This window comes from Neltuma alba, unplaced genomic scaffold (genome assembly GCF_004799145.2).
Source record: "Neltuma alba isolate B1F8T4 unplaced genomic scaffold, ASM479914v2 tig00013398_pilon, whole genome shotgun sequence".
NCBI classification, from domain to species: Eukaryota; Viridiplantae; Streptophyta; class Magnoliopsida; order Fabales; family Fabaceae; genus Neltuma; species Neltuma alba.
In genome coordinates this window covers 64,212-90,963 of record NW_021637656.1, presented here as the reverse complement: position 1 = coordinate 90,963, position 26,752 = coordinate 64,212, and the positions used below count along the sequence as shown (strand labels likewise).

The 26,752-nt window shown below is 35.7% G+C and overlaps 1 protein-coding gene, 1 long non-coding RNA gene and 1 pseudogene across 2 annotated transcripts; all 3 read left to right on the top strand.

The window, feature by feature from the left end:
• The first annotated feature begins 862 nt into the window (after positions 1–862).
• Positions 863–3,230, top strand: LOC114737009 (transmembrane emp24 domain-containing protein p24beta2). Its single transcript, XM_028924894.1, has 4 exons — positions 863–1,096; positions 2,077–2,263; positions 2,701–2,808; positions 2,914–3,230. Exons 1-4 carry the CDS (start codon positions 866–868, stop codon positions 3,042–3,044), a joined length of 657 nt encoding a protein of 218 aa, XP_028780727.1. The 5' UTR covers positions 863–865; the 3' UTR covers positions 3,045–3,230.
• A 127-nt stretch (positions 3,231–3,357) lies between these two features.
• LOC114737011 (uncharacterized) lies at positions 3,358–22,528 on the top strand. The gene is made up of 3 exons (XR_003739381.1): positions 3,358–3,368; positions 12,735–12,740; positions 22,451–22,528. It is a non-coding gene; the product is annotated as an uncharacterized LOC114737011 (long non-coding RNA).
• LOC114737001 (primary amine oxidase-like) lies at positions 5,602–9,140 on the top strand (annotated as a pseudogene).
• Positions 22,529–26,752: the final 4,224 nt, after the last annotated feature.

Here is a 26,752-nt window from a genome sequence, read left to right as displayed (position 1 = left end):
TTAGGATATTCCTAAGTCACTTTAGACCTGAGACTAATACTTGTCAGGCCAAGAATATTTAAAATTAAAACTTTTTAACAAATGTGTTTCCCAAAATTTAAACCTATGTTGTTCTTCTTATTTGCCAACAATTTGTTGGTAAAAATAAAGTTAACTTTTTTACAAACTCAAATTATATTCTTTTATATGATCACCTTATCTACGGGATTATTGAACCTCAACCTTATCAGAAGGAGTTAAATTCTTTTTATTCTATTGTTAGCTTATCGTTATTCTTTTTTTATTTTATTTGGAAATTATGTCAAATAAAATAACGCAGCGTGTTCAACCAACCAAAAGGGAGGAAGTCCTGTGGCAAAAGCTGTAAATTTTCCAATTTTCACTCGAGAAGGGTACTTTTAAACTTGAATCAACAAAACTGTTGGCCCAAAAATTCTCAACAGCGAAGTTGGCCCTAAAAAAACAACCTTAACAACGAATCGCATCCTACCTGTAAACCATCTATTGGCCTCCGTATCTATTTCTCCAATCATACGCTGACACATAACCCAAACTCCTTTACCAACGACGCCGTTTCTTCCAACCAGTCCTCAGGAGAGTTCCGCCTCTCCACGACGACTACACCCTTGAACTCTTCATCTCCGATTCCTCGGTGAGATCGATAAGTTCCGAAGTCGTACGACTTTCTCTTGCTCAACCTTAGTCTCTCTACAAGCTAAAAACAAAACCTCGCTTTAGTTCTTCTCAGTTCTGACGTCCTCATCGCCTACGCAAGGGTTTTTTTTTTTTTTTGTCTCTATATTTTGGTCTCTGCAAAACAAGCTATTTGATTTTTTTTTATTTTTTTGGGTTTTGACTTGTGCAGATGGAATTGTGGCGGTTGGGATGTTGGGGGCATATTTTGGTGTTGATGATGGTTGGGGTGTTATTGAATCTTAAAGGGTCCGAAGGGATTAGGTTTGTCATAGACAGGGAGGAGTGTTTCTCCCATGATGTTAAATATACAGGTGACACTGTCCATGTTTCTTTCGTTGTTGTCAAGTCTGACTCTCTCTGGCGATTTGGCGGCGGCGCCGGTGAAGGAGTCGATCTTGTGGTATGTTTTGTTTGTATTCTGCTTCTGCTCTTTTTTCCAATAACGTGTATTTCTCTCCTTAGAAGGTCTAATGGGTAAAGGTTTTTTCTTAGATGGCATCAATTCAATATTTGAATTGTCCTGAAAGTATTCTTGGAGTCCTGAAAATTTCAATCTACAGACAATTTAACATTAGACTATTAAGGATAGCTCTGCCTGCAAGTAGAAATAAAAGGATACCCATTCTTTGCAATGACAAATTGACTGCATATTGCTTATAGTTGACATGTTTTCTCTTACAATTCCCAATGCTTAAACGTTATGATAAGCATCATCACTTGCAATTCCTCATTGGTTGTTCACCTTTTTTCTTTCCAACTTCATTATATGCAGTCCCTCTTGTGACTATAGACCATCCAAATTGTTCGGTGATTTGTTATAAAGCATGGTTTCTCTCACAATTCTACATGATTGAAATTTATTATAGGCTTAATCACTTGCAAGAGAATTCATGATTTATCTTGCTTCAAATTCCCTGTTGGAAATATTTGTATTAACCGCCCAGAATTTTGACTGATCGGGCAGTTTGTGGACCTTCAAGTTCAAAACTTGATAAGATTGCAGACTTGCAGAGATATTATGCATTGTATCAAGGAATCCCTATATGATATTGCCATCTTAATGCCTAGTTTCCATATTATTTTGGCATTCATTCCCTAGGCATCTTGAAAACATTTGTATATACTAATGTAGATTCAAACATTTTTTGGCTCTAATACTAAGTACCGCATCAAGCTCTTACCTCTAGGTCCAAAGTTATGGTTATTAGGCTGGGTGGAACTCTCTTAGCTTGTAGGTATAAGCTACATTAGTTGCTTTTTATCTGAGAACAAACCACAAATAACTGATGTTGATGTGATTTTTCCTTACATTTTTTTCACTGATACTATCTGTATCACCATGTTAGAGTCTTATTGCTGCTCTTTTGTGAGAACTTTCAGGTAAAGGGACCTTCAGGCGAGCAAATTCAAGATTTCCGTGACAAGACAGCTGAGAAGTTTGAGTTTACCGCTCACAATTCAGGAGTCCACAAGTTCTGCTTCACCAACAAGTCTCCTGCTCACGAAACCATTGACTTTGATGTACATGAAGATCACTTCTCTTACTACGAGCAACACGCAAAAGACGGTAGACAATTCCACTACTAAGCCCTCTTAAGTTCTCATATAGTTTGTTTGGGATTCTATTAGGAACCCCAAAACTGACCTTTAGATCCTTTAAAAGCCAGTAGAAGCCAAAAATGCATGTTCGGTATGATTTTGAGGGCCAGTGAAACTTTTTGCCTTCATTGAAGTTGAAGCGACTTTTTATGGTTTTTTTTTGGCTTTTCTTCATGTTTGAACCTTCTGAAACTGATTTTTCAATATATCATCCAAAGAAGATTCTGTCAAACTGACGTTTTTCACATAACATTATTGAACTGAAATATATATATATATATATATATATATATATATCAGATTACGCCCATTCATTTTTACCCCACCTTCAGTTTGCAAAAATGAGTTTAAATAAAAGTCATTCTTGCAACTAGTCCTAAATGGAGCTTGCAAAAATGTTTGCAGAACATCTGAACCCTTTGCTGGAGCAGATAGAAAAGTTGGATCAAACTCTATACAGCATTCAGTTTGAACAGCACTGGCTAGAGGCTCAGACTGATCGCCAAGCAATAGGTAAGGCATTAATTAATGAAGATTTAGTTTTCTCTGTTCATAATTAAAAAGGCTAATCACACTGCTTCATGCTTCAAAATCTAATTCCTTTACGGGAAAATGCAGTGAATGAGGCAATGAGCCGAAGAGCTATTCACAAGGCAATTTTCGAATCAGCTGCACTAATAGGCGCCAGCGCATTGCAGGTCTACTTTCTGAGGCGCTTGTTTGAGAAGAAGCTTGTGACCAGAGTTTAAGTTTTTCAATTTCTTACGGCATTGTGATATTATCATAGCATATCAGTGGTTTTTCTTTGTCACTTTGCCAACGTATCTTCATAATTTATTTCACTAATATATAGTTTTCTTCTACATTAGCTATTTTTAGAACATAGCTGTTTGTTGCTACTGCTGCTTATTGTAATACCATCTCTATTTCGGCGACCCCATACCTAAAGATTTAAGAGAAAATCGCGAAAAAAAAAAGACTGTTGAGATTGAAAAATTACATTATTAAGGACTGTTTACAAAAATTGTTTACAAAAATTGTTATCGAAACCCATGCTATTGATATCAAAACCCGTATTAATATTGTAACGGATCTTTTTTTAATTTTTCTATTTGGCTGGGCTATTTTTTGCAATTTTTCCAAGATTCAAAGTAAAAAATTGATTTAAAAATTTTTAAGACGAAAAATTGTCAAGAGCAAATCATGTGTTAAACTTCTTCTCATGCACACTCTTTTTAGGTGTACATAAATCTAGATGTATAATGCACACTCTTTTTAGGTGTACATAAATCTAGATGTATAATATTTTTAGGCTAGAAGATACAATTAGTTCTATAACTTTGTATAAAATTTAAATTTGGTTTTAATTTTAAAAAGAATATTTTAGTTTTGTAACTCTAATTTTTTTAATAAAAAATGATGATATTAATATCTTAAATGATAGTAAAATATTTTCAAATACTAACATATTAAGTTTAATTTTCAAAATACTATGATTGTTGTAAAAAAATCATCATTGAAACCTAATGATTTTAGAATTAAAGGACTAAATATATGTTTTTTAAAGTTAAGGGATAAAATTAAAACCTTCTAAAAATTAAGAGTCAAATCTGTACTTTAGCCATATTTTTATTAAGAAATAATTATATATGTTTGTTTTTTTTATTTATTTGAGCTTCTTTACTATTTTAATTCTTTTGGGTACCAATTATGATTAAGGTGCGAAATTCTCCTACCCTACATTAGGTTCCACCAACTACAACGGCAAATCAAACCGATAATTGTAGTGTCTATATTCTTCTCCAACACTCCCTTATCTGTATATTCATAATAATTTAAGTTGTTTTTTCCAGCAATAATTTGGATTTTATATTAAAAAAAGAAAGAAAGAAAGAAAAGAAAACCGCATTTGGGGGTAAAATGAGCTGTAACCGTAAGGATATTACTTCAAAACGATGACGTCTCTTTCCTAGTCTTGCATGAGAGATGTAGTTCGACAATAAAGTGAGAGATCCCTATCTTGGCATTCCCATCACAAGGAATAGACAGTTGAAGAAATCCAAGCAACTCGAAATTATGATAAGAGCACAAATATCCGAAATTATATTCATGACTTGTTAAAAAATAGAAAAAATCATTTAGCACGTATCTATATTTTTTTTTCAATTTTTAATTTGATATATGTTTTTTTAATTAAATCTTTAATTTTGTTTTATTAACATCCTTAACCCTTGCATGGAGACTAAAAATGTTAATGGAACAAATTACAAGAATAATTTACTAAAAAAGTAAAATTAAATGGTTAATTAAAAGTAAAATAATATATAGACACCAAATTAAAAAATTGAAAGAATATGTGTACCTTCAAAAAATAATATTTATTATGAACTTTGTATCATAATATATATTAAATGAATATTGATACAGCATGTCATATTAAAAAATTAAAAATATAAATCTCACTGTGAATGTGAAGAACTGAAAACTTCTTCATGCATGACCTGTAATCTATAAGTATGTCTTAATTTCATGAACTCTCCGTATTTAACTCACGTCCTGTAATCTATAAGTATGTCTTAATTTCAGTGAACTCTCCGTATTTAACTCACGTCAACTTTCAAACACAAGGAGAGAAAAAAAAAATAAAAATATATATTCTCTTTCGCCCTAAAATATAAGATTCTCCTATCGACCTAACCTAGGTAACTGGAGATGCACTTAACAAGGCCCAAAACAGATCTTGCTCCAAGGCATAATAATTTAAATTCGATAATCTTTTCAATGTGATAATGTCTTCTGCTCTGATATTATGTTTATCGTTGATTTTTTGACACTCCGTGGGAGATAATTCAAATTAATTTATAAAACCATTTATTACATACAATATGTTGAGAATATATTAATGAAAAGCCGACAAGTTATACTCATATCGAGAAATTAAAAAATCATAAATAAAATTATTCATATACGGGCTCTCTTAATTAAGGGGAAAAGGAAACACAAATGGAAATATAGAAATACTACTTGTATTAATTTTATTAATCTAATAAAATAAGAATATTTGATATTTTTAAATTTAGTCCCGTCTTGTTTTGTTTTATTACTAGTCCATTTCCTTCGAATTTTCATGAATATTTTATTAGAAATTTAGTCCCGTCTTGTTTTGTTTTTATTACTAGTCCATTTCCTTCGAATTTTCATGAATATTTTTAATTAGTGGTTAATGTTTACGTCACCTTCCTTCCACACCCCTCACTCCTCAGCTCACACAAGTGGGTTCGTTCGCTTTCGTTTTGACTATATAAGAAGGAGCCGGCGCACCATTGAAGAACCAGGGAGCCATATTTCCATGGAACACAGAAACTTCCTGCGCTTCTTCTTCCTCTTCTTCTCCGGAGCCTTAGCTCTGCTCGTCACTTGGCTGAATTCAACCAAGTCCGATCCATCCTCCTCCCGCTACCCCCTCCTCAAATCCTCCTCTTATATTTTCAACTCAATAACTCTTGAAGAACCCCCCCAAGAAGCTCGTCAAGCAATGGAAACCCGGCGACCCTCTCTTCCCCAGAAAAGCCTCCGTCATGCCCGCGTCAACGGCGCCTCCACTGTTCTCCTCACCGTTGACCTCTCCACCAACAGGTTACAAGACATGAAGTAGGTCCAGTTTCCGGGTACCCAATATGACTGTGGAGGACATGGTGAGGGGAGCAACATCGCGCCACTGAAGAGCTTCGAGTTCAACCGTACGATCACGGCGCGTGGGCGCGTTAAGATGGCCGACGTGGCGTGCTTGCCGGTGTCGTCGGGTGGTATGGGAAGATAAAAGAGGAGCAGAACTTGAGGCTGATCAAGGTTCAGTGCTATTCGTCGGAGGGCACTGCCAACTTCTACATGAGACCCATCGAAGGACTCACCGTGCTGGTTGATATGGATAAACAAGAAGTCGTCTCCATCTCCGACAAGGGACGCAACATCCCGATTCCAACGGAATCGACACGGATTACCGTTACTCCGTTCAGAAGCTGAGAGGTAAGTTGGACCTGTTAAACCCGATATCCTTGGAGCAACCCAAGGGCCCGAGTTTTACCATCGACGGCAACCTCGTGAAGTGGGCGAACTGGGAATTCCACCTGAAACCCGACCCGAGAGAGGGCAGGGTATATAGTAATATGAGGTGAAGTTCCGAGACCCAGAAACGTCGAAGCTAAGGGAGGTGATGTACAAAGGATTCACGTCGGAGCTGTTCGTTCCGTACATGGGACCCCACTGACGCCTGGTACTTCAAGACCTACATGGACGCGGGCGAATACGGGGTTCGGGTTACAGGCCATGTCGCTGGACCCGCTGAACGACTGTCCCCGGCATGCGTATTACATGGACGGCGTTTGGTCGTGCCGACGGCACGCCGTACGTCCGACCAAACATGATATGTGGTTCGAGAGCTATGCTGGCGACATCGCGTGGCGACACGTGGAGTGTCCTATCACTGATTTACAGGTTAGATGTCAAAAATCTGAAGATTCCATGTGTGGTTACTGCATCATGTACCTCAGCTCTCTAATCATATCGTTGTCTTGTTGTACATATAATGCAATGAGACATGTTCTTTCTTTTGTATGTTTTTTGAGAAAGATTACAGAGAAGACTCCATCCTTATCACTACAGCTGCGAATGGCTGAGACATACGTGTGATGTTTTTCTCCCTAGGAAATGTAAAAACTCTTGGGGTTATTATAAATTGAAATTTTGAAAGTTTTTAATAATTAGTTTATGATAATTGATAAGTAATAATACCATAGGGAATGTGTAGGTGTAGAATTAGTTTCAGTGACTGTGATAGTGATTAGTACCATAATACTCATTATTATGATAAAATATAAACCTTAATGATTCGGATTTAAAATTTTCAACTAGTAATTTTTAAAAAAGCTTACTGTTGAGATATCACATTTATTTTTCATTAGGTATTTATTGAAAAATATTTTTTTAAAAAAATATTAAATATTAAATTTTAATTCTCTATGTTAAATTTGAATGGTTAAGATTCGGTGAGTATTATGATTTCTGTGCGTAGATAACGGAGGCGAGACCGAAGGTGACGCTAGTGGTGAGGATGGCAGCCGCAGTGGCCAAATATGACTATATAAGGATTGGGAATTTCAAACTGATGGACTAATCAGACCCAAGGTTGTGCCGTTTCCACCACTTTTCAACTATCTACCTATCACTTGTTTATTGTTTGTATTCTTGTTTTCATTGTTTTATTCTAGTTTTCATGGTGTTCATATAAATCAATCTAAAACAATGTCATATTATTATTTATACAAAAATATTATGGTTTCCCGGGGAAATTGGTGGATAAAATTTCTAGTTAGAAAATTTACTTTATGGTAAATTTTTTCAAAGAGACAAATATTGTCTTGTGTGAATCAATGGGCGTGATGAGTAATTTCCAAAGACTTAGAAAATATGAGGGAAGGAAGTGACATATGAAAACCAATCAACGACTGAGCAGGTAGGACTGAGTGGAATCCTGATGGTGAAAGGAACACCGTACGATCACACCAACCAGATTCCACCCCAAGAGTATCTCTACGGCACCCTCCTCGCCGACAACCTCATCGGAGTAATCCACGACCACTACATAACCTACCGCCTCGACATGGACATCGACGGCGAGCCCAACTCCTTCGTCAAAGTCAACTTAAAGAGGCACCAGACGTCGCCGGAAGAAGACTCCCCGAGAAAAAGCTACCTGAAAGCGATGAGGAAAGTGGCCAAGACGGAGAAAGACGCAGAGATAAGACTCAAGCTGTATGACCCATCTGAGTTCCACGTGATAAACCCTAACAAGAAGACCAAGGTGGGGAACCCGGTGGGTTACAAGGTAGTTCCCGGAGGGACGGCGGCAACCTTGCTGGACCCGGAGGATCCGCCGCAGAAGAGAGCGGCGTTCACGAATAATCAGATATGGGTGACTCCTTATAACGAGACCGAGCAGTGGGCTGGTGGGTTGTTTGTTTATCAGAGCCAAGGCGATGACACTCTCCAAGTCTGGGCCAACAGGTCAGTCTTCTCCCTCTTTGGCTTAATTTTTTAGTTCCCGTTTGATACAAAGTATTAAAAATAATAGATAAAAACTAGAATTATAATTAAAAAAATATTAAAAAAATCTTTAGCATGAGTAATTACTTCTTATATGAGATTAGCCAAGCCTATGAAAATAGCATTGGAGAATATTACTTTTCCCCGTATCCCACGTATATAAAATTGTCTAATTCTATATAACAAGCAATCTCTCATACTAAACACTAATTTTTTAATCTTAATATTAATTTTTATTCTTCATTTTTAATATTCCGTACTAAACAACACCTTAGCTTGTTAAGCTAAGATAAGATCTTAACGGAAGGGTTTAATATGTGGCTGCAGGGATAGAGAGATAGAGAATAAGGACATAGTGGTGTGGTACACAATAGGGTTCCATCACATACCATGTCAAGAAGATTATCCAATAATGCCAACTGTGTCGTCAAGCTTCGATCTGAAGCCTGTGAATTTCTTCGAGAGGAACCCTATTTTCAGAATGCCACCAACTTTTGAAGATGACCTGCCCGTTTGCAAGCCTAGCGACTCATCAGCCTGAGATCCAATGATTAATCTAATGGCTACCACAGATCAATGATGTGCTGATGCATGTGTGTTCACTAATTAGTAATTAATCACTAGCTAGTTCTCTTGCACATTGTAACGATCCAATAAATTAGGGTTCGTTTGCATATTTATGTAATTCAATGAGAGAAGACATAAAGAGTCGTTTATCCCAAATCTCAGTCGGAATATTGAATCACTACCAGAAAAAAGGTTTTTCACGGAGGTTAATAATGGCTTTTTACGGCGGTTTTGAAGGCGAAGTTGATAAAGGCGACGTTGAAAAGTAAAGAAAACACGGCGGTTATGAACCGCCGTGAAAGTTGATTTTCCATGGCGGTTTTCTACTTAACCGCCGTGGAAAATCCCCATTTCCACGGCGGGATTTTCCACGGCGGTTAAGTAGAAAACCGCCATGGAATATTATTTTAACGACCGTCGTTAAAAATACATTTTTTTTTAAAAAATTCTGCTTGATTTTCATTTTTACCACCCTGCAGTTTACAGTTCCAATAAATGTAGGCAGTGCAGATCACGCAGAACAAAATCAATTAGCTAGTTGATATATATACAGCATTGAAATTTCTTTTACACAATTCGAAAATAGGAAACCAGCCAATATAATAGAACTAGGTGGTTAATTAAGACCAAAGAACACGTATTGGTTAGGTCCAACAATTCTGAAATAGAAGTAACTACTTCTCTGTACAATGGAAATCATGAACATGTACATATAAGAGGGAACCAAGAGAAAACATCTAACAATGAATTTTTTGAGAAATAACCTATCTATTTGAAAGCTAAATTTCAATTTTTTCTACCAATGTTGTTGACAAAGTGTCCCTCATCAAGTTGATGTCATCCATGAGATATGGCACAGTATTTTGAAATATCTGTTAATCAAAAATAACATAGTAAACTTAGTCAAAAATATGAAATGAATTGAAGAACGTCATGCAACGTAACTCATCTTTACCTCGTCTAATTTCTCAGTCGTTCCTGTCTCAATTATGTCATTCATGTAGCGGATGACATAATATCCACACTCAACATGTCCTTGTTGACAACGGTACTAAAAAAATAAGATATAAAATTGAATATTAGACATTATTGATTATAAACATTAACTTTAATTCATCCAAAAATGTTTAAAAGTTAGTTCAAAACAACATATACCTTTGGAAGAATCCATGTTGGTGCTTGTCTATTTGTTTAATCACCACAACATTAAAAGTATGAAAAGCCCTATCAACATTATAAGAGAAAATGATATTAGAGCATGCTTGTATAAACTTCACAAATAATAAATATAAAAAAAAACTAACGTGTCGATGACATCTTTGGTTTCTTCGGATGGACTTCCACAGAGTGAATCGAACCAGTAAATTTGTTGTCAAAAAGGGCACAAACAATTAGAATCCAATGATAACTGCAAAAGGCAAACCATGTTAATTATAACCCGACACATACAACTTGTATATCTCAAATACAATAATACACTTACCCTTCCACGTAAGGTGCAAAATATATTAGCTTTCTGGTCTGAGTCATTGTGGTCATAATGTAGATTGACCTTGCTTACAGTATTAAATTCTTTCTGCACCCTTTGAGGACACATAAAGCCATATGTTCCTTCAAGTCCTCCATTTCGACAGATTTGATTAAAGTGCCTGTTGTTCAAGTTAAAAACATTAGAACATGCATGAAGTATAATATGTAATAAGAAAATGATATTATAACTTACAAAATAGCGAGCTGCATGAAAACTATATCAAGCTCCTCAAAGTTGAGGAACTGAACGAGGTCCCTCTTGTCAATGGTGAAGTCGTATGTTATATCTGAACCCACAACCCCCAACGGCATCTTGAAAGTCACAGGCTTATCCATGTTTGGCACCATGGAATGAAGAACCTCCAAACTGGAATACATAAGCGCAACATCACCAGGAAGAGGCAAGAGTACAGGATCAGATGATGCGCTCGTTGTGGCCTTCTTTGCTGCCGCCTTCTTTACCATTGGCTTTGCAATAAGTCTCTTTGGCCACAAAATGAAATGTCCTTTAGCTTGGGCCAAGAGTTGAACCTCATCAGTAAGATTGGGCACTGGTGTACCCCCTGACCACGAACAATCCTCTCCACTGTCACCCTTGCTTGATTGCTCGGAATTTTGTTGTCGTGAATCGTTGTGCCCATGAATGCTCGACCACTAGCAACATGAATAGGTGAATTTTCATAATCCACATAGAGAGAACACGGCATCCCATTGTCTTCGACAGGGTCAGGGCTAGGGTCAGGGTCAGACACTGTCAGTGGCTGTGTCTGATTATTACTGCCCTTCCCGCTTTTTATCACAGGTGAACCCTGAAACATAATAGGAAATTAGTTAAGAAACATTAAATAAGTTTAAATGGATCAAATGAATCTTTAGAAATTTAAAAAGATGTGTGATTATTACCTGGGAAGGTTCAGATACTCGGGCATCTGGAATCCACTCGTACCCATCATCATCAGAGTCCGTTGAAACTTGGCATCGAATTCGTCACGTATCTTTTGCATCTCTGCCATGTGTTGTTGACTTAGTTCAGCTCGAACTCTCTCTGTTTCTTCCTGTAGTCGTTGGTCGAGCTCCTCTTTAGATACCATGTTAGCGGAGGATGATTAGTGCTTCTTCGTGAAGCAAAGCCAAAAAATTCTTTAATACCAATCCCTTTAGGGGTCCCTCGGACTCTTCCGGGATGGTCAACCTTTCCAATAGCAGTGGCCAAGATATCCATCCGTCCTTGAGGGATGAATGTACCTTGAGATAATTGCTCCTCAAGTGTATCCTATATCATTAAAGCAACAAATTCAATTTAAGATAATTGAAAAAAATAATTAATGAAGCATAATTCTTAAATATTACTTAAAATCCTCTCAGCAACAGCAGCAGACTGTGGAGTAATGTATTAACCCTTTTTAATCCTCGCCGCCTTCCATTTTTCTTGGCGAGAAGGACGCTCAATAGGTGGCATGTAGCCAGTAGGATCTGAAGTAGCAGCCATCTGTGCATTCTCAGCCGTTCCTCCATCATACTTCTTTCCAACCTACCATACCCTGCACGAGACATGGTATGTGGGTATACATTCTGCTCAGATATTTGTTTGTTCTTCTGACTCAATGCCTATGACAATGAAACCAAATCGATAAAATTAGTTTAGTTAAATAAAATATGACCTGGTTAAAATTTTTTGAAGAAACCAAACCTGAAATGCAGGGTCTTCACGTTGCTTCACAAAACTCTCCCATGCCTCTTCACTAATAAATGAATATCGTTCCTTAGGATGCTCACCCTTTCTTTTTCCACGAATATAATGTTTTGTAAGCGTGGACTTAAAATCCCTCCACCGTTCATCAATTTGCTTCAACAGACAGTCTCTCATTTGCTTAGTGGCAGGAATATCAAATGTCAGCTGCAATACAATAATAGCATAGAGTTATAAAGTAAATAAACAATTATAATTGAAACAAGTAAAGAAAACAATGTACAATATACCAATATATCCTCCCAAAGGTTTTTCTTCAAACCTTTGTCCACCTTCTTCCAGCTAGGAATGTCAATGCTAATCTTACTGCATGCGAGATAACCCACATAACTAGTAAATTGAGCCCCAGCCTTTCCTATAGGCTTCAGATCATCATCAAACTCCACTGTAATCCTCATAGGCTGTGTGCTCTCATCACGTAAAGCTAAATGCCTCATATGGGTTGGCCCTCTACCCTTTCTCCCGCTAATAAAAGAGCTGTCGTCACCAGAACCCTGTTGACCGAATCTGTCCATTTCCTGTTTAAAGAACAACGAATTAATAAATGTAAGAATAAAAAATATGAAGTTAAGATAAAACATTATATTGTTAAGTATATTTAGCAAAAAAAAAATCAAAGAATTCATTTGAGGCTTACAACGATTATCCTCCCAAATTCCTTCACAATGATCATCTCTAACAGCATAGTCATCATCTACCAAATCTAATTCAACTGCTTGTCGAGTAGCTGTGAAAGGCGGGGTTTCATCAATATTAAGCTCTAAATCACCATCATCTCCACCAACTCCTTGCCTTTTACCTTGAAGCACGATAGACAATTTCTTTTTTGCTAGATCGGGAACAAAGAACACTTGTTTTGCTTGACTTGCCAAAATAAATGGCTCGTCTCCATATCCAAACCTCTCAAGATCGACCGAAACAAATCCAAATTCTTCATCCACTTGCACAGCATTACTATTAACCCACTTACATTTGAAGATGGGAACTTTAAACTTGGTATAACTAACCTCCCATATCTCTTCTATTATTCTATAATAGGACATTGCCGCCAACATTGGGTTTCTGTCTTTAGAACTAGCAAAATGCATGGCTTCCGCTACTACCATCACCCCACTATTCTGCATAGTACTCTTATCGTCTTGGGTTTTTGTGTAAAAAGAATAATCATTTATATCATATCCACCCCAACACAAAACCTCAAAAGAAGGCCCTGCAGCTAGCCTCTGTATTGTCTCAGAAGGATTGCCATCTTTTAACACTTCTTGCTTGAACCACTCTGCAAATGACTTATTATGTTCATTAGCTAGTTGCATATCACTCTTTCTTGGATTCAAGTTCCTCAGCATATTCTTGTGAGCATTTAAGTAAGGCAAAACTTCATCTGTGTTGTTTAAAATGTATAGATGTGCCTGCATTACAACTTCTCTTGACATAGACCTCACTATGACACCCCGTGTTCCCTTGCTTCTTCTCCCCTGATCATGTCGAGATTGAGGAAGACCAACTGCCTTTACCCTATCAAGATATGCGTTACAAAACTCAACTGCCTCCTCAGCTACATATCTCTCAACAATTGATGCCTCAGGCTGATAAGGATTCTTAGAGTACCCTTTTAGGATTTTCATGTATCTCTCAAAAGGGTACATCCATCTTAAACACACAGGGCCATAAAGTCTTATCTCTCGTACAAGATGAGCTATCAAATGGACCATAATATCAAAAAATGATGGAGGAAAATGCATTTCCAATTGAGAGAGGATCACATAACCTTCATTTTCTAATTCATCCAACTTAGCAGGATCAATGATTTTGCTGCAAATGGCATTAAAAAACATACAAAGTGTTGTAATAGTATTTTTCACATCGGTTTTCATAATGCCTCGAATAGCAAGTAGAAGTAATTGTTGCATCAACACATGACAATCATGAGACTTCATTCCCGTTATCTTCAAATCTTGCATTGAAACAAGTTTGCTTAAATTAGAAGAATAACCTTGTGACACCTTAATACTATGGGAAAACCATATTGAAGGTACCTATACTTTCTCTCAATTTTTAATTTGGTACCTATGTGTTTTTTTCCATTTAATTAAACATTTAATTTTATCTTTTTAGCAACATTAGCTCTTATAACTTTGTTCTATTGACATTTTTAGTCTCTACATAAGGATTAATGATGTTAATAGAGGAAAAATAAAGATTTAGTTAAGAATAAAAAACACATAGGTACCAAATTGAAAATTAGAAAAAAGTATAAGTACCTCCAATATGGTTTTCCCTAATACTATTGACAAAACCACAGAAACTTCTTTTCTCTTCTTTTGATAATGTGTGCGCAGCTGGATGTAAATAAGCCTTCTTACCATCTCTTTCTTGTGGGTGAAGGACATTTCTTATTCCAATTTCGACTAAGTCTCGTCTTGTATTGATTCCATCTTTAGTCTTTCCACTTATATGCAAAAGTGTACCAACAAGGCTCTCACATACATTCTTCTCCACATGCATCACATCTAGACTATGCCTCACATCAAGACTTTGCCAATATGAAAGATCAAAAAAGACAGATCTTTTTTTCTATATATTTCTCTCACCGGCAGTCTTCTTCTTCTTCTTCTTCTTCTTACCGAAGACCACATTAATTCCCTCCACCCACTGATAAACTTCTTTTCCAGTTAATGGTCTTGGAGCCATTTCATATTCTTGTGAGCCATTAAATGCCTTTTTCAATATACGACAAGGGTGATACCGACTAAGAAACCTTCTGTGACCAAGGTATACTGTCTTTCTGCCATGTTTAAGTTGCATATAGTGGGTGCCTTCTTCGCATATCGGGCATGCTTTATGCCCCTTAACACTGTATCTTGACAAATTTACATATGCTGGAAAGTCATTTATTGTGGTGAAGATCATGGCACGTAAATTGAAGGTCTCTTGTTTATATGCATCAAACACATCAACAACTTCCTCCCATAATTTCTTCAGATCCTCAATCAAAGGTGCCAAATACACATCGATATCGTTTCCCGGTTGTTTTGGCCCCGAGATCATCAAAGATAGCATGATATACTTTCTTTTCATACATAACCAAGGAGGCAAGTTGTAAATTACGAGGAGCACTGGCCAAGCACTGTGTGTGCTACTAAGATTACCATATGGGTTAATTCCATCCATATAAAGCCCTAGTCGAAGGTTTCTTGGCTCGCCACCAAATTGAGGAAATTTTTTATCTATTGTTTTCCATTGAGAAGAATCTGCTGGGTGACAAAGCTTTCCATCACATATTTTCTCATCGAAATGCCATCTCAAGTTCTTTGCATCTATGACATTAGCAAATAGACGCTTAAATCGTGGTATTATTAGAAGATACCACAGAACCTTTGAAGGAGAACCTTTGGTCATCTCATTATAATCACCATCATCTTTCTTCATTTTGTATCTTGAAGTCCCACATTTAGGGCACTTATTCAACCCTTCATAATCATTTCTGAATAATATGCAGTCATTAGGACACGCATGTATCTTCTCATATTCCAAACCCATCGGACACAAAATCTTTTTTGCCTCATACATTAGTTTCGGAAGTGAATTCCCTTTGAGAAAAATATCACTCAGCAATTCAAGCAATTCCGTAAAACTAGCATCGGTCCAACCATTTCTTGCCTTCAAATTCATTAGTTTCAATACGGTTGTCAATCTTGTGTAATCATCTTTGCACCCCAGGTATAAAGGTGTCTCTGCATCACTACACAAAGTTTCAAAGGTGGAAGAAAACTGTGTAAAGGATTCAGACCTTATATCACGAAACATATCCGAAATTCTATCACCAAAGTCTTCATTCACAACCTTCTCATTTGCAGACAGTGTAGTCTTTCTAATTTCTCCATGCCATATCCAATTTGTATACCTCAAATTTATCCCATCACAGATAAGATGTTCTTTTATCTCAGAAATACTCCGTCGACTATTGTTTAAACATTTGACACAAGGACAATAATACAATCCATCTCTTTTACTATGGGCATTTCTCTGAGCAAACTCAAGAAACTTTTCAACCCCATCCTCATATTCCTTGCTAATTCTCTTAGCTTTCATCCAACTACGATCCATTGTCTTACAGATTATTTAAACAACACTTTACTATCAATCAAAATTCATAACGAAGAAAAAAAATACAAAATAACAAACAGATTATTTATTACTAAATTCTTATATTTATTACAAAAAAATTACCAAAAATTCGAAATAAATATCAAAAAATTATTAAAAAAATTAAAAAACTTCACAACTAATTAACTCCAAACATTTAAACATGTTTCTAATACAGTATATAAAAAGGAATTAATGTTTTCTCACATCCAATGCCCACCAATCAACACCAATTAACGGTTCAACCACATAAAAAATGCAAAATGAACAATACAAGCCAACCACAATGTAAAACTAACAAACCCATTTCATATATAACAGATTTTCACGGCCAAAGCATTCAACAAACCAAGAAAAATTGAAAAGAATGAAAGAAGAGGATACTCACAGAGCAGAGAAGCTTCAAACGCAAAGTGAGGGTGGTGGCGGACGGTGGCAGACAGCGGCAAGGCACGGTAGACAGAGGGATGGTGGGGGTTATGACCGGTTTTCGGTGGTGGGACAGAGGGACCACGGCTGAGCAAGAACCATGCGAAATGAGAGGCGTTCGACCACCGCGGACGGCGGCGGATGGCGGAAAGGCACCACAAGCTCAATGGAGGAGTTTAAATGGTGGGATAGTGGCGGAAATGGCCGGTAATGGCAGTTTTTCGGTAGTGGGGCAGAGGGGGACCACAGCGCACTGAAGAAATGAGAAAGAAAGTGACTGAAGTCGAAGCGGAGAAAGGTAAACGGCGGTTCTTTAAAGAACCGCCGTTAAAAATAATTTCAACGGCAGTTTTCTTAAAAACCGCCGTTGAAAGTGTAGGCCTCTTCAACTTATTTACAAAAATGCTACTGCATTTTTTTTTCACGTCGTTAACCGCCGTTATTTTACCACGTTAAAAGTCTTTTTTCTAGTAGTGAATATAATAGTATCACGAGTACTATTTTTGACTATCTAAGTTTTTATGAAATTTTGGGTATTTATACACATCGGAAGTGAAAAGAATGGCAAACAAAAGGTGTTGGAAAAGATTTTTCTGAGCATATTTTTGTCTTTATTTTGTGGATTGAATATTCAATGCTGCTCATCATAAACCTGCCAAAGAAATACCTATACTGCTCTGGAAATTGCTCAGTGAAGCTATCCCCTGGAGTGATATTCTGGTCAAACATCATCCAAATGTCTCTCTCTCTTTCTCTATATGTGTGCGCGTGTGCACGCTCCGGCCTTTTGGTTGTCAAAATCCAGAATCCCTGGAGCATATCTTCACAATATATATATATGTATACTACCTCCGCTTTTAATTATAAGAGTTAGTTGACTAATTTGAAGAGATTAAAGAAGTAAGTTGAGTTAGTTATTTGTCCTAAATAGGTGTTGTCTTTCCGAAAATATCCTTACTAATCAAATGTATTGGCTAGAATTATAATTATTAGAAGGACTATCTTGAAAAAAATTGAATAAATATAAGACACAAAAGGGATTGAGGTCTTGTATTTAGAATCAAAATGAAAGTCAAACAGGATCTTATATTAAAGACCGAAGGTAGTATATATCTTGTCCCTTACCTAGATCACCGCATTATCATTCTCCTGATCGAACATGCATGACATGGAATAATCTGGTTCATTCTTCAAAAACCATCTATCTGTCCTAAAATGCTTATAATACAAGTTAAGCCTTCAACACAGTGGCTCTCAATTCAGCTCGAGGCTTAGAAGGCAAAGGTAAGTTTTTAATTACTGTCGATCGAATCCTCAAATTAATCACTGTGATTTTAGCAGAAGAAGAGGAGGTTGGACTGTTATTATATTTTATATACATATATATATATATATATGAAAGTAAAGGAATATTTGAAGATGGTTCTGCTCCACATGGTGGGATTCAGAAAATTTGTTTGGAAAAAATAAGGAAATTGCAATAATGGTAATTTTACGAAGAGGGTACCAAGTCTCCTTCAGATGTATCTGCATTAAGAAGCAGCTTGTTCCTCCAGCAGGAGCCAACATTAAAAGTGGACATGTGTTGTGGGCAAAGACATTTACCACCTTCTTAGTCTTTTAACTTTCAAAAATGTAATTATTGTAGCTAGCTAGTAGCACTAAATGTGATATTTTAGCAAACAACTGTCCCAGTTTATTATGGTTAATTTTATGAACGCTTAACTGTTTGGTTTTTCATTAATACATTTTGTCTTTTTATTAAAAAAAAAAAAGAAAGTGTAGGCAAATTTTGACCAGAAAATATCTGAAAATATGCACCACATCTTATCTTAATTATAAAATATCATTGTAGTTTATAAATAAGATCTTATAATTAAGATTGAATAAAGTATTTAGTTTTGATAAGGAAGTGGAATCTCACATGGCGTGTTGAAGTTGCCAAACTTATGCAAATGAAATATCCCAACTTAATTCCTTTATTACTGCTATTATCATGAGGACCTTTGGCCTTTTCAGAAGGAAATGGAATCCGACCTGCACCCACCTTCAAGAAATACCGACACGTATCGGATATGATCCATCATGATGATGCATCAAATAGCACAATTTTCAAAATTTTAACATACACGTATGGAAATGTGTGTCACCACCTCACTTTACGCTTATGTAAAATCTACTTAATCAATTTAGAAAAAATAAAAAAAATGATTAAGTTAGTTGTTCATAAAAAATATATATATTAATATTTTATCTAAAATGCCACTATCTTAAATCATTTGCATTAAAACTATATTTTAATACAAATTTTATTAATATGTATAATCAATAGGAATAGTTTGAAATAAAAAAGAACATGAGTGTAGAGACAAAATTAATTTTTTTTGTCAAAAATTAATTAAAATCTTATATTTAAAATTAAACTCAATCCCAACTAACTTCTCTGCTAAGAAGTGGAGGTAGTATATGTTTTAATATTTTAAGGACTGGGTGTAGGTATCTCGAGCTTTAAATAAGTAATATAAATATATTTATAATAATCTTTGTCAAACAAAAATTACAATGCAAGGGATAGAATAATACATGATACGTGTCATGAGGTATTTGTACATATCGAATAAGGACACATTTGGGGTCTGTTTATTTGGTACGAGGAAAATGACGGGAAAAAAAGAAAAAAATTTTAATAAACTCATTTTAAAAAATTAAAAAAGTAGGGTTATATAAATTTGTTAAAAAAATATAAGATCAAAAAATAAAATTTAATTAGAAAATTTTAATCCGAATTTTTTAATTTTTTGAAACGATTGAACGAGCTCATTAAAAAAATTTCACCCTTTTCCTTCTTTCAATTTCTTTTACACCGAAATATCGATGCTTTTATTGCCTGATAGTTTGTTTTATGTTATGGAGGATTAATTAATTAATGTAGATTGAAACATTATTAGGCTCCACGCGGTGTCATTTCTAATTTCTCCAATTACCAAAAAAGCTAAATCAGCTAGCCCCCTGATTAAGAAGCATCGGATACTTCTAGATTTTTCCGGCCTGTCCCTACTAAATTTTAATATTATATTAATTTTTATTTTTATATTATCTTTATTAAATCAAAAGTTTCTTCTAAAAGTAAGTCACTTGTAAAGAAAAAGTTTTGATTCTAAATATCAATCATTTAAAGTATATTTAATGCTTGTTTTTTAATTTTACTTTTATTGAATTCTCATAAAAAGAAAAAAAAAGAAAGAGATATAAGAATAATTTATAAATATAGAGAGAGAGAAAACTTTAATAAGACTTTGAAAAAAGAAAGAAAGAAAAGAAAACCTTAATAAGAATAAAATTAAAAATTTTGTTAATTTAATATATTTGTTCATATACGAGAATATGTTATAAGTAACATATACTTCCTCCAGTCTTTAATATAAGACTTTATTTTATTTTTATTTTGGTCCTAAATATAAAATCCCAATTCACTTTGTCTCTTATATTTATGTATTTTTCCTTAATGTAATCCTTTTAACAATAGTAGTTCTAGCTAATACACTTGATTAGCAAGGATATTTTAGGAAAGACAACGCTTATTTATTACAAATAACTAACTTAACTTTTTTTCTTAATCTCTTCAAATTAGTCAACCAACTCTTATAATTAGTACTCGAGGCAGTATTGAAGATCAAAGTAGTAGGATCTTGTAACAAGGAGCAGGGACTAGAGATAATATAAAATTTTGTGTTCATGCTCCCTTCTCTCCTCCCTGCCTTCTCCTCCAGAAGTGAGTTTTTTGCGATAAGGAAAAAAAAAAACCACGTATTCACCCATTGACCAGTTTAGTCATGCCCTATTCTAACGTCTCAATTTTGCCTATGACAATTAAACCTTTTCGTTTCTCCTGCGTCTGATGTTTTTTAATGAAATGGAATTATGCATTCATCCTCTCATGCCATCAACACAGTAATGTGCCTTTTTTTTTTTAACTTTTTATCTTTTTCAAAAAAACAAAATGTTTGTCACTTTTTTTGTCTCTTCAATTTTTTTCAAGGATAACTTTATGACTCGTCGATATCCTTACACTTTATCTCATGCACTTACAGTTGAAAGGGCCAAATTGAGCATTGACGGACTGAAGTGCTAAGCTAGAGACTGGCCCCACTTATTGATACAATACCACTTTTTTTTGGGGGGGGGGGGCAATTGGGTAAATGAAAACCAAAGCAGGAGGGAAAGTAAAACTTGTATTAAAATATATATATATATATATATATACACACACACACACACACTATCTCCTATCCTAATTATAAGACTAGTTGACTAATTTGAGAAGATTGAGGAAAGAAGTTAAGTTAGTTATTTGTAATAAATATACGTTGTCTTTTTTAAAATATCCTTACTAATTAAGTGTATTGGTTATAACTACTATTATTAGGAGGACTATCTTAAAAAAATATATAAATATGAGAGATAAAGTAGATTAGGATCTTATATTTAAGACTAAAATAAAAGTCAAATAAAGTCTTATATTAAGGACCGCATGTAGTATTTGTCAACTTCTGGTTAGCTTCCCTTTCTTTTTTTTTTTTTTCTTGAACTAGGCAAGAAAGCTCCCCTCATTTCATCCTCCCCCACAACCAGACAAAGCACATAATCTCTCATCCATTAAACCAAACACAGAGTTAATGATAATCTGGAAAAATCATAATAAAAGACTGTAAAAATTGCAAAGTTATAAATTAGGACCCGTTATAACACTTGCATAGGTTTTAATAATAATTAGATCGTGAATGGCAACACATTTTTAACAAAATATCTTATTTACCATTTCGCAATTTTTATGATTTTTTTGCGATTTTTTCTGATAAATATTGGTGGTGGGGGAGGACTAACTCTCCTCTTGAAAAAGAGCAGACATAAAGAAGAGCAATCAATTTTATATAAAGGTTAAAATATGCAGACTCATCACTTAAAAGAGCAAAAACCTCTGTTATTTTCCCGTTTATTATACTCATAGACATGTCACCTCTCAAAACAATAGGTATTTGTTCACTATATACCAATAGACAGCGAGCTTTTCTTTTTTTTCCCCCACAAAATAAAAAAAAATTAACCTGACAAAACTGCTTTGATCATATGACTAATTAAATAAGAGTTAATACAAATTTTGGTCCCTCAAATTATGTCCGTTTCAGACTGTTGGTTCCTGGTATCTTGGCACCATTAAATTCTGCTGACATGATGTTAACACCGTTAATCGATGAGTTGGACATATAGGTGGCATATGACCTGGACATGAACTGATGAATTGGCATGTAGGTGGCGTATGACCTAGACATGACCGGTAAAAAAAGGGGTTAATATAAATTTTGGTCCCTTAAATTTGAGGCCATTTTGATATTGGTCCTTGAAATTTAAAAATGATAGTATTGGTCCATGAAATTTAAAACCAATAGTATTAGTCTCTCAAATTATATCCGTTTCTGGCCATTAGTCCCTGATAGCTTTAGGCTGTTAAATTCGTCTAAGTTGACACTAACTTTATTAACCTATAATGTGGCATCTGACTTGGTAACTAAAGCTTGATGATGTGGCATGAGAAATGGAAAGCCGTGGTCGAAGAGACCCTATGCAATCTAGGATTCACTTTTGTCAAAACACAAAGCTTATACTCCTATATTAATGTGAAGGAAACGCAGTGCATTCTCAGCCAAACCTTCTACCTCCTCTGCTACCTTTGGCCAAAAAGGTGACTTAATAGTTCATGAGAAGAAGAAGCCAGCTTTAGATACAAAACCACCCCCATTGAAACCATCTTCTTCTGATACAGACAATGATGAGCCTTTGACAAACTCAATTATTTTTATATATTTTGGTATCTTTTATATGAGTTTTGTCAGCTTAATTGGTCCCTTTTTGCCTTAATTGATTTATTTTGTTTTATTTTGAATTATTATTTTATAGGGGCAAAATTGTCATATTTTGATTTAATTGTGATTAATTGATTTTTGAGGACAATTAATGCTACCTTATCCTTGAATTTTGCTTGCAGGTTCTTGGAAGATTCAAAAATATAAAAAAAAGAAAAGAAAAGAAAAGAAAAAAATAAATTAAAAAAAAGAAAAAAATAATAAAATAATAAAAGGGGGGAGCAAAACGTTGCGTTTTGCTCCACCCCTAATATATATTATTATCTTCTTCAATTAGGAGAAGCAGAGACGCGAAGCGGCGCGGAAAACACACACATACACAGAAGACGCCGAACGGAAGGGAGACACACGAAACAGAACACGCCGAACGGGAGAGAACCAAAACCGAAGAGCTGGGCGGCGGCAACGAAAGAGGAGGCCGAACGGAAGCTGAAGACGCACGCCGGACGGAAGCAAAGACGGAAGGCGCGGAGCGGAGGCGCAGCGGGAGAAAAACAGAGGAGGCGCACGCACGAACCAGGAAGCAGACACCAGAACGAAACGGAGGAAGCTGGGGGCGGCGAACAGAGCTGAACGGCGGCGACAGAGCACGCCGAACGAGCTGAACACGGGGGAGACACACACACACGCTGAGCCGGAGAAGCTTGCACGTACCTGAAGAAAAACAGAGCCGAACCATTCAGCGTGAACAGTGTTCTTCCATGGGATCCTGTAGCAAAATACTGATTGCAGCGAATTTGATGGCAAACCGTGGCTAATTCCTAATTCTCTAATTCAACAATAATGGCAGGAGCTTGGATCATCAAAGGGGAGTTTTAGTTGCTTTAATTTCCTACTCAATAATTGTTTAACAATTCCTAGGTCTTAGGATAGTTTTTTCTAATTGTTGGGATAATTGTATTGCTTAATCTGATTATATTTGGGGATTATTGTGACTGGATTATTGCTTAGTATTTGACATTGGGCTGTTTATAGTTTTGATCTCAATTATAATGTTGTGGTTATGACATTTGTATTGATTTTGGAATTAATATATTGTGATTTTCTAAGGTGGCTTAGAATTTTGGATCATATAGTCTCTTGCTAGCTTTAATTCTGTTATTTTGGATTTAAGAGTTCTAATTAAGCATTGGTTTTTAGCATCCTTAATCCCATTTTACTATTCTGGTTGCAGTTAGTAAGTTGGGATTTTAGGAAAATATTTTGTGGCAACTCGAGGTGGCTCGGTTGTTGGATCAAAAGCTTAATTATAATTCTTAATTCATTGTTTTTAACTCCCACATCTTTTAGAGTGATGATTGCCTGCGTTGTTGAATTGGAGGATTGATTTTTATCAGTGTTATCTGTGTCTCATTTTCATTTCTTTAATCTCCATTCATTTTAATCACTTTTATATAAAAACAAAAAAAAAAGTATTTTAATTTCAATTTGATTCGTAGTATTTAATTAACAGCTTTTCAAAATTGAAAATCTCTTTTTATAGTTTAGGTTACTTGCATTTATTTATTAGGTTTAATTTCGTTTTCGGCTCCTCAAAGTGAAACGACCCGAGTTTTGTACTATATTGCATTACTTGGATTTATTTTTGATTGGGAACCCCAAGGCAAACGACAAAGGCTCTCATCAAGTGGCGCCGTTGCCGGGGAGCCAAGAAATTGGTTCCCTAGTAATTAAGTGTCAAGTAGCCTTGATTGGGGTTCATTTGTTGAGCCTTTTTAGTTCTCATTTTTGTTAGTTTTTTTTTTTTCTTTTTCTCAGTAGTTTGCATTTGTTTTTGGTTTTTTGTTTTCATGGCTTGGTTTAATAGCAATCATGATCTATTCTCGCATTCTCACTTTTATGCCGGAAATAGTACGTGGAATGAAGCACCTTCTAATTCAACATGTTCTCAAGAAATTGAAGAGTTGTTGCAACAGTTAGACTCCTTCCAAGCTCAGCTAGAGTCTCAAACGCCTAATCACTTCTCTACCCATGACCCTTCTTGGATGAACCATCCTCCACATCAATCACCTAACCCATCACTCCAACCTCACCAACCATACTTTAATCATATATCTCTACCATATGCACACCACCAAGAACCACCTCCTTTTCCATATGAATACCACCACCAACCCTTGTCCCAATCCATATACCAATCCCTTCCCCAATCTTATGAACATGAATTCAATGAACTTGACCCATTTCTTACTATTCCTAAGAAGGAACAGATACAATTTTTAAGAGAAGCTTACGACCGCTTAAATTCATACTACCATAGATTACTTGAAGAGGAAGAGATATCTGGGATCTCTAAGGAATTAGAGGAAGAGCTAGAAGAATGTCAAAGTGCATTGGCAAAGTTCTTGAGTGATATAGCGCGAATTGAGTCTGAGATTGGGAAAGATGAATCAAAGTGTCTAGATTCACTCATGCAAGAGGCTGAGAGGAAGCAAGAACATCTACAAACTCACAAGGACTCGTGCCCTACATCAGGTAATATTGCTCCTCTTCTTGAGGAGATTGACCCTTATGCTATAACTACTATTCCTGTTGAAGCTTCTGATAATATGAGTGATATTGAGGTGGATGAAGAAATTGTCTGTGAATCCCCTCATGTTTTTGAACATGCTAATACTCATCTTGTTGCTCTTAGTGGTAGTGATTTGGATGAAGATGTTGTTTTGTGTGATGATTTACATGCCAATCATGTTCCTCTTCACAGTGGTGGAAGCGTTGTTATTGATAAGTATGAGAACATTGAGATTGCTAAATCTTGTTTGAGTGCAATTATTGATGACAAATGTGAGAATGATCATTGCCTTGAGAACCAATTGCATGATAATTCCTTTGAGTTAGTAGCTTCTAGTGTTGTTGAGAAAGACTCTGAAATTTTGATTGACAAAATTATGCATGTAGATGAGTCTTTTCAACAAGTTTTGTCTTGTGATTTGCCTCCTGATTTAGTTAGCTGTGTCAATAGTAGTATTCTGCATGAATCTTCTTCTGCTTTCATGTTTTTACCTCCCAGCTCTTGTGAATGTGATAGTGATGTGCTGTACTCTAATAAATGTCAGTTGGATGCTTCAGTTTCCACGTCACATGAACCTAAGTGTTTTGAAACTTTAAATGATTGTTTGACTCCTACTGATGGGAGTATCATTGACTTTCTTGGATGCTGTAGCTACTTGAAGAGCCTAGATCATAAAATGTTTTACTTTATTTGAAATCTCTTGAAGTCTCTATTGCTAGATTTGGTACTGCTGCTGGCTTGTTTTCTGTGCAGGCACATAATTGGAAGGGATCTCCTCAACACCAAACTCCACCATATGCTCTTGGACCTCTTTCAATTGACCCTGAGCCACCACCAAGAAAGTGCAATCATCAAGAGCAATCCTTTTTGCTAAACTTCATGTTTCTCATTATTGATGAGAATTTCTCTTTTAAGAGTCTAAGGCGCTTTAAGCACAAGGTTGTCTCTTTCCTCACTTATTCTCTCTTAACTTTGCATCAATTAACTGTGCTTAACTGAATTATTGAAGAGGATAAGTGTGGGGGAGCTATTCTAGTAGAAAAGTAACTTTGTTTTGTTTACTCCCTTATTGATCCTCTTTTTCTCTTGTCATTACCTTGTCCTTGGATTTTGCATTGAGGACAATGCAAAATTTAAGTGTGGGGGAGGGATTGTTGTTGAGCTTTCTCTTGAAAAAAAAAAAAAAATTTGCCTTTGGATTTGCACCTGTTTCCTAAGTATTGCTGCTATAATTGCTCTCTTCTTTGCCTTATTGGTTGATTTCTGAATTGCATCGCATGATTTGAGAGTGATTCTTGCTTGGGAATTTTGCTGCTGGTTTCTATGTCCTCTTGCTTTCATTCGCCTCAGTGTTTGCACTGCTGTATGGGCGAGTTGTTGTTCTCTCTGTTGCTGACTCTTGACTTTTGTAATCCTTGGGCATCTCTTTTAAAATCTTTTTGAACAATGCTTGTGAATATTGCACGGCTGAGTTTGATTGCATTTGATTCGAGTGATTTC

Coding starts and splice junctions, on each gene's coding strand:
- LOC114737009 (XM_028924894.1), top strand. CDS start 866: ATGGAATTGTGGCGGTTGGGATGTTGGGGGCATATTTTGGTGTTGATG. Junction 1,097..2,076: donor GTGAAGGAGTCGATCTTGTG/GTATGTTTTGTT, acceptor GAGAACTTTCAG/GTAAAGGGACCTTCAGGCGA. Junction 2,809..2,913: donor GACTGATCGCCAAGCAATAG/GTAAGGCATTAA, acceptor GGGAAAATGCAG/TGAATGAGGCAATGAGCCGA.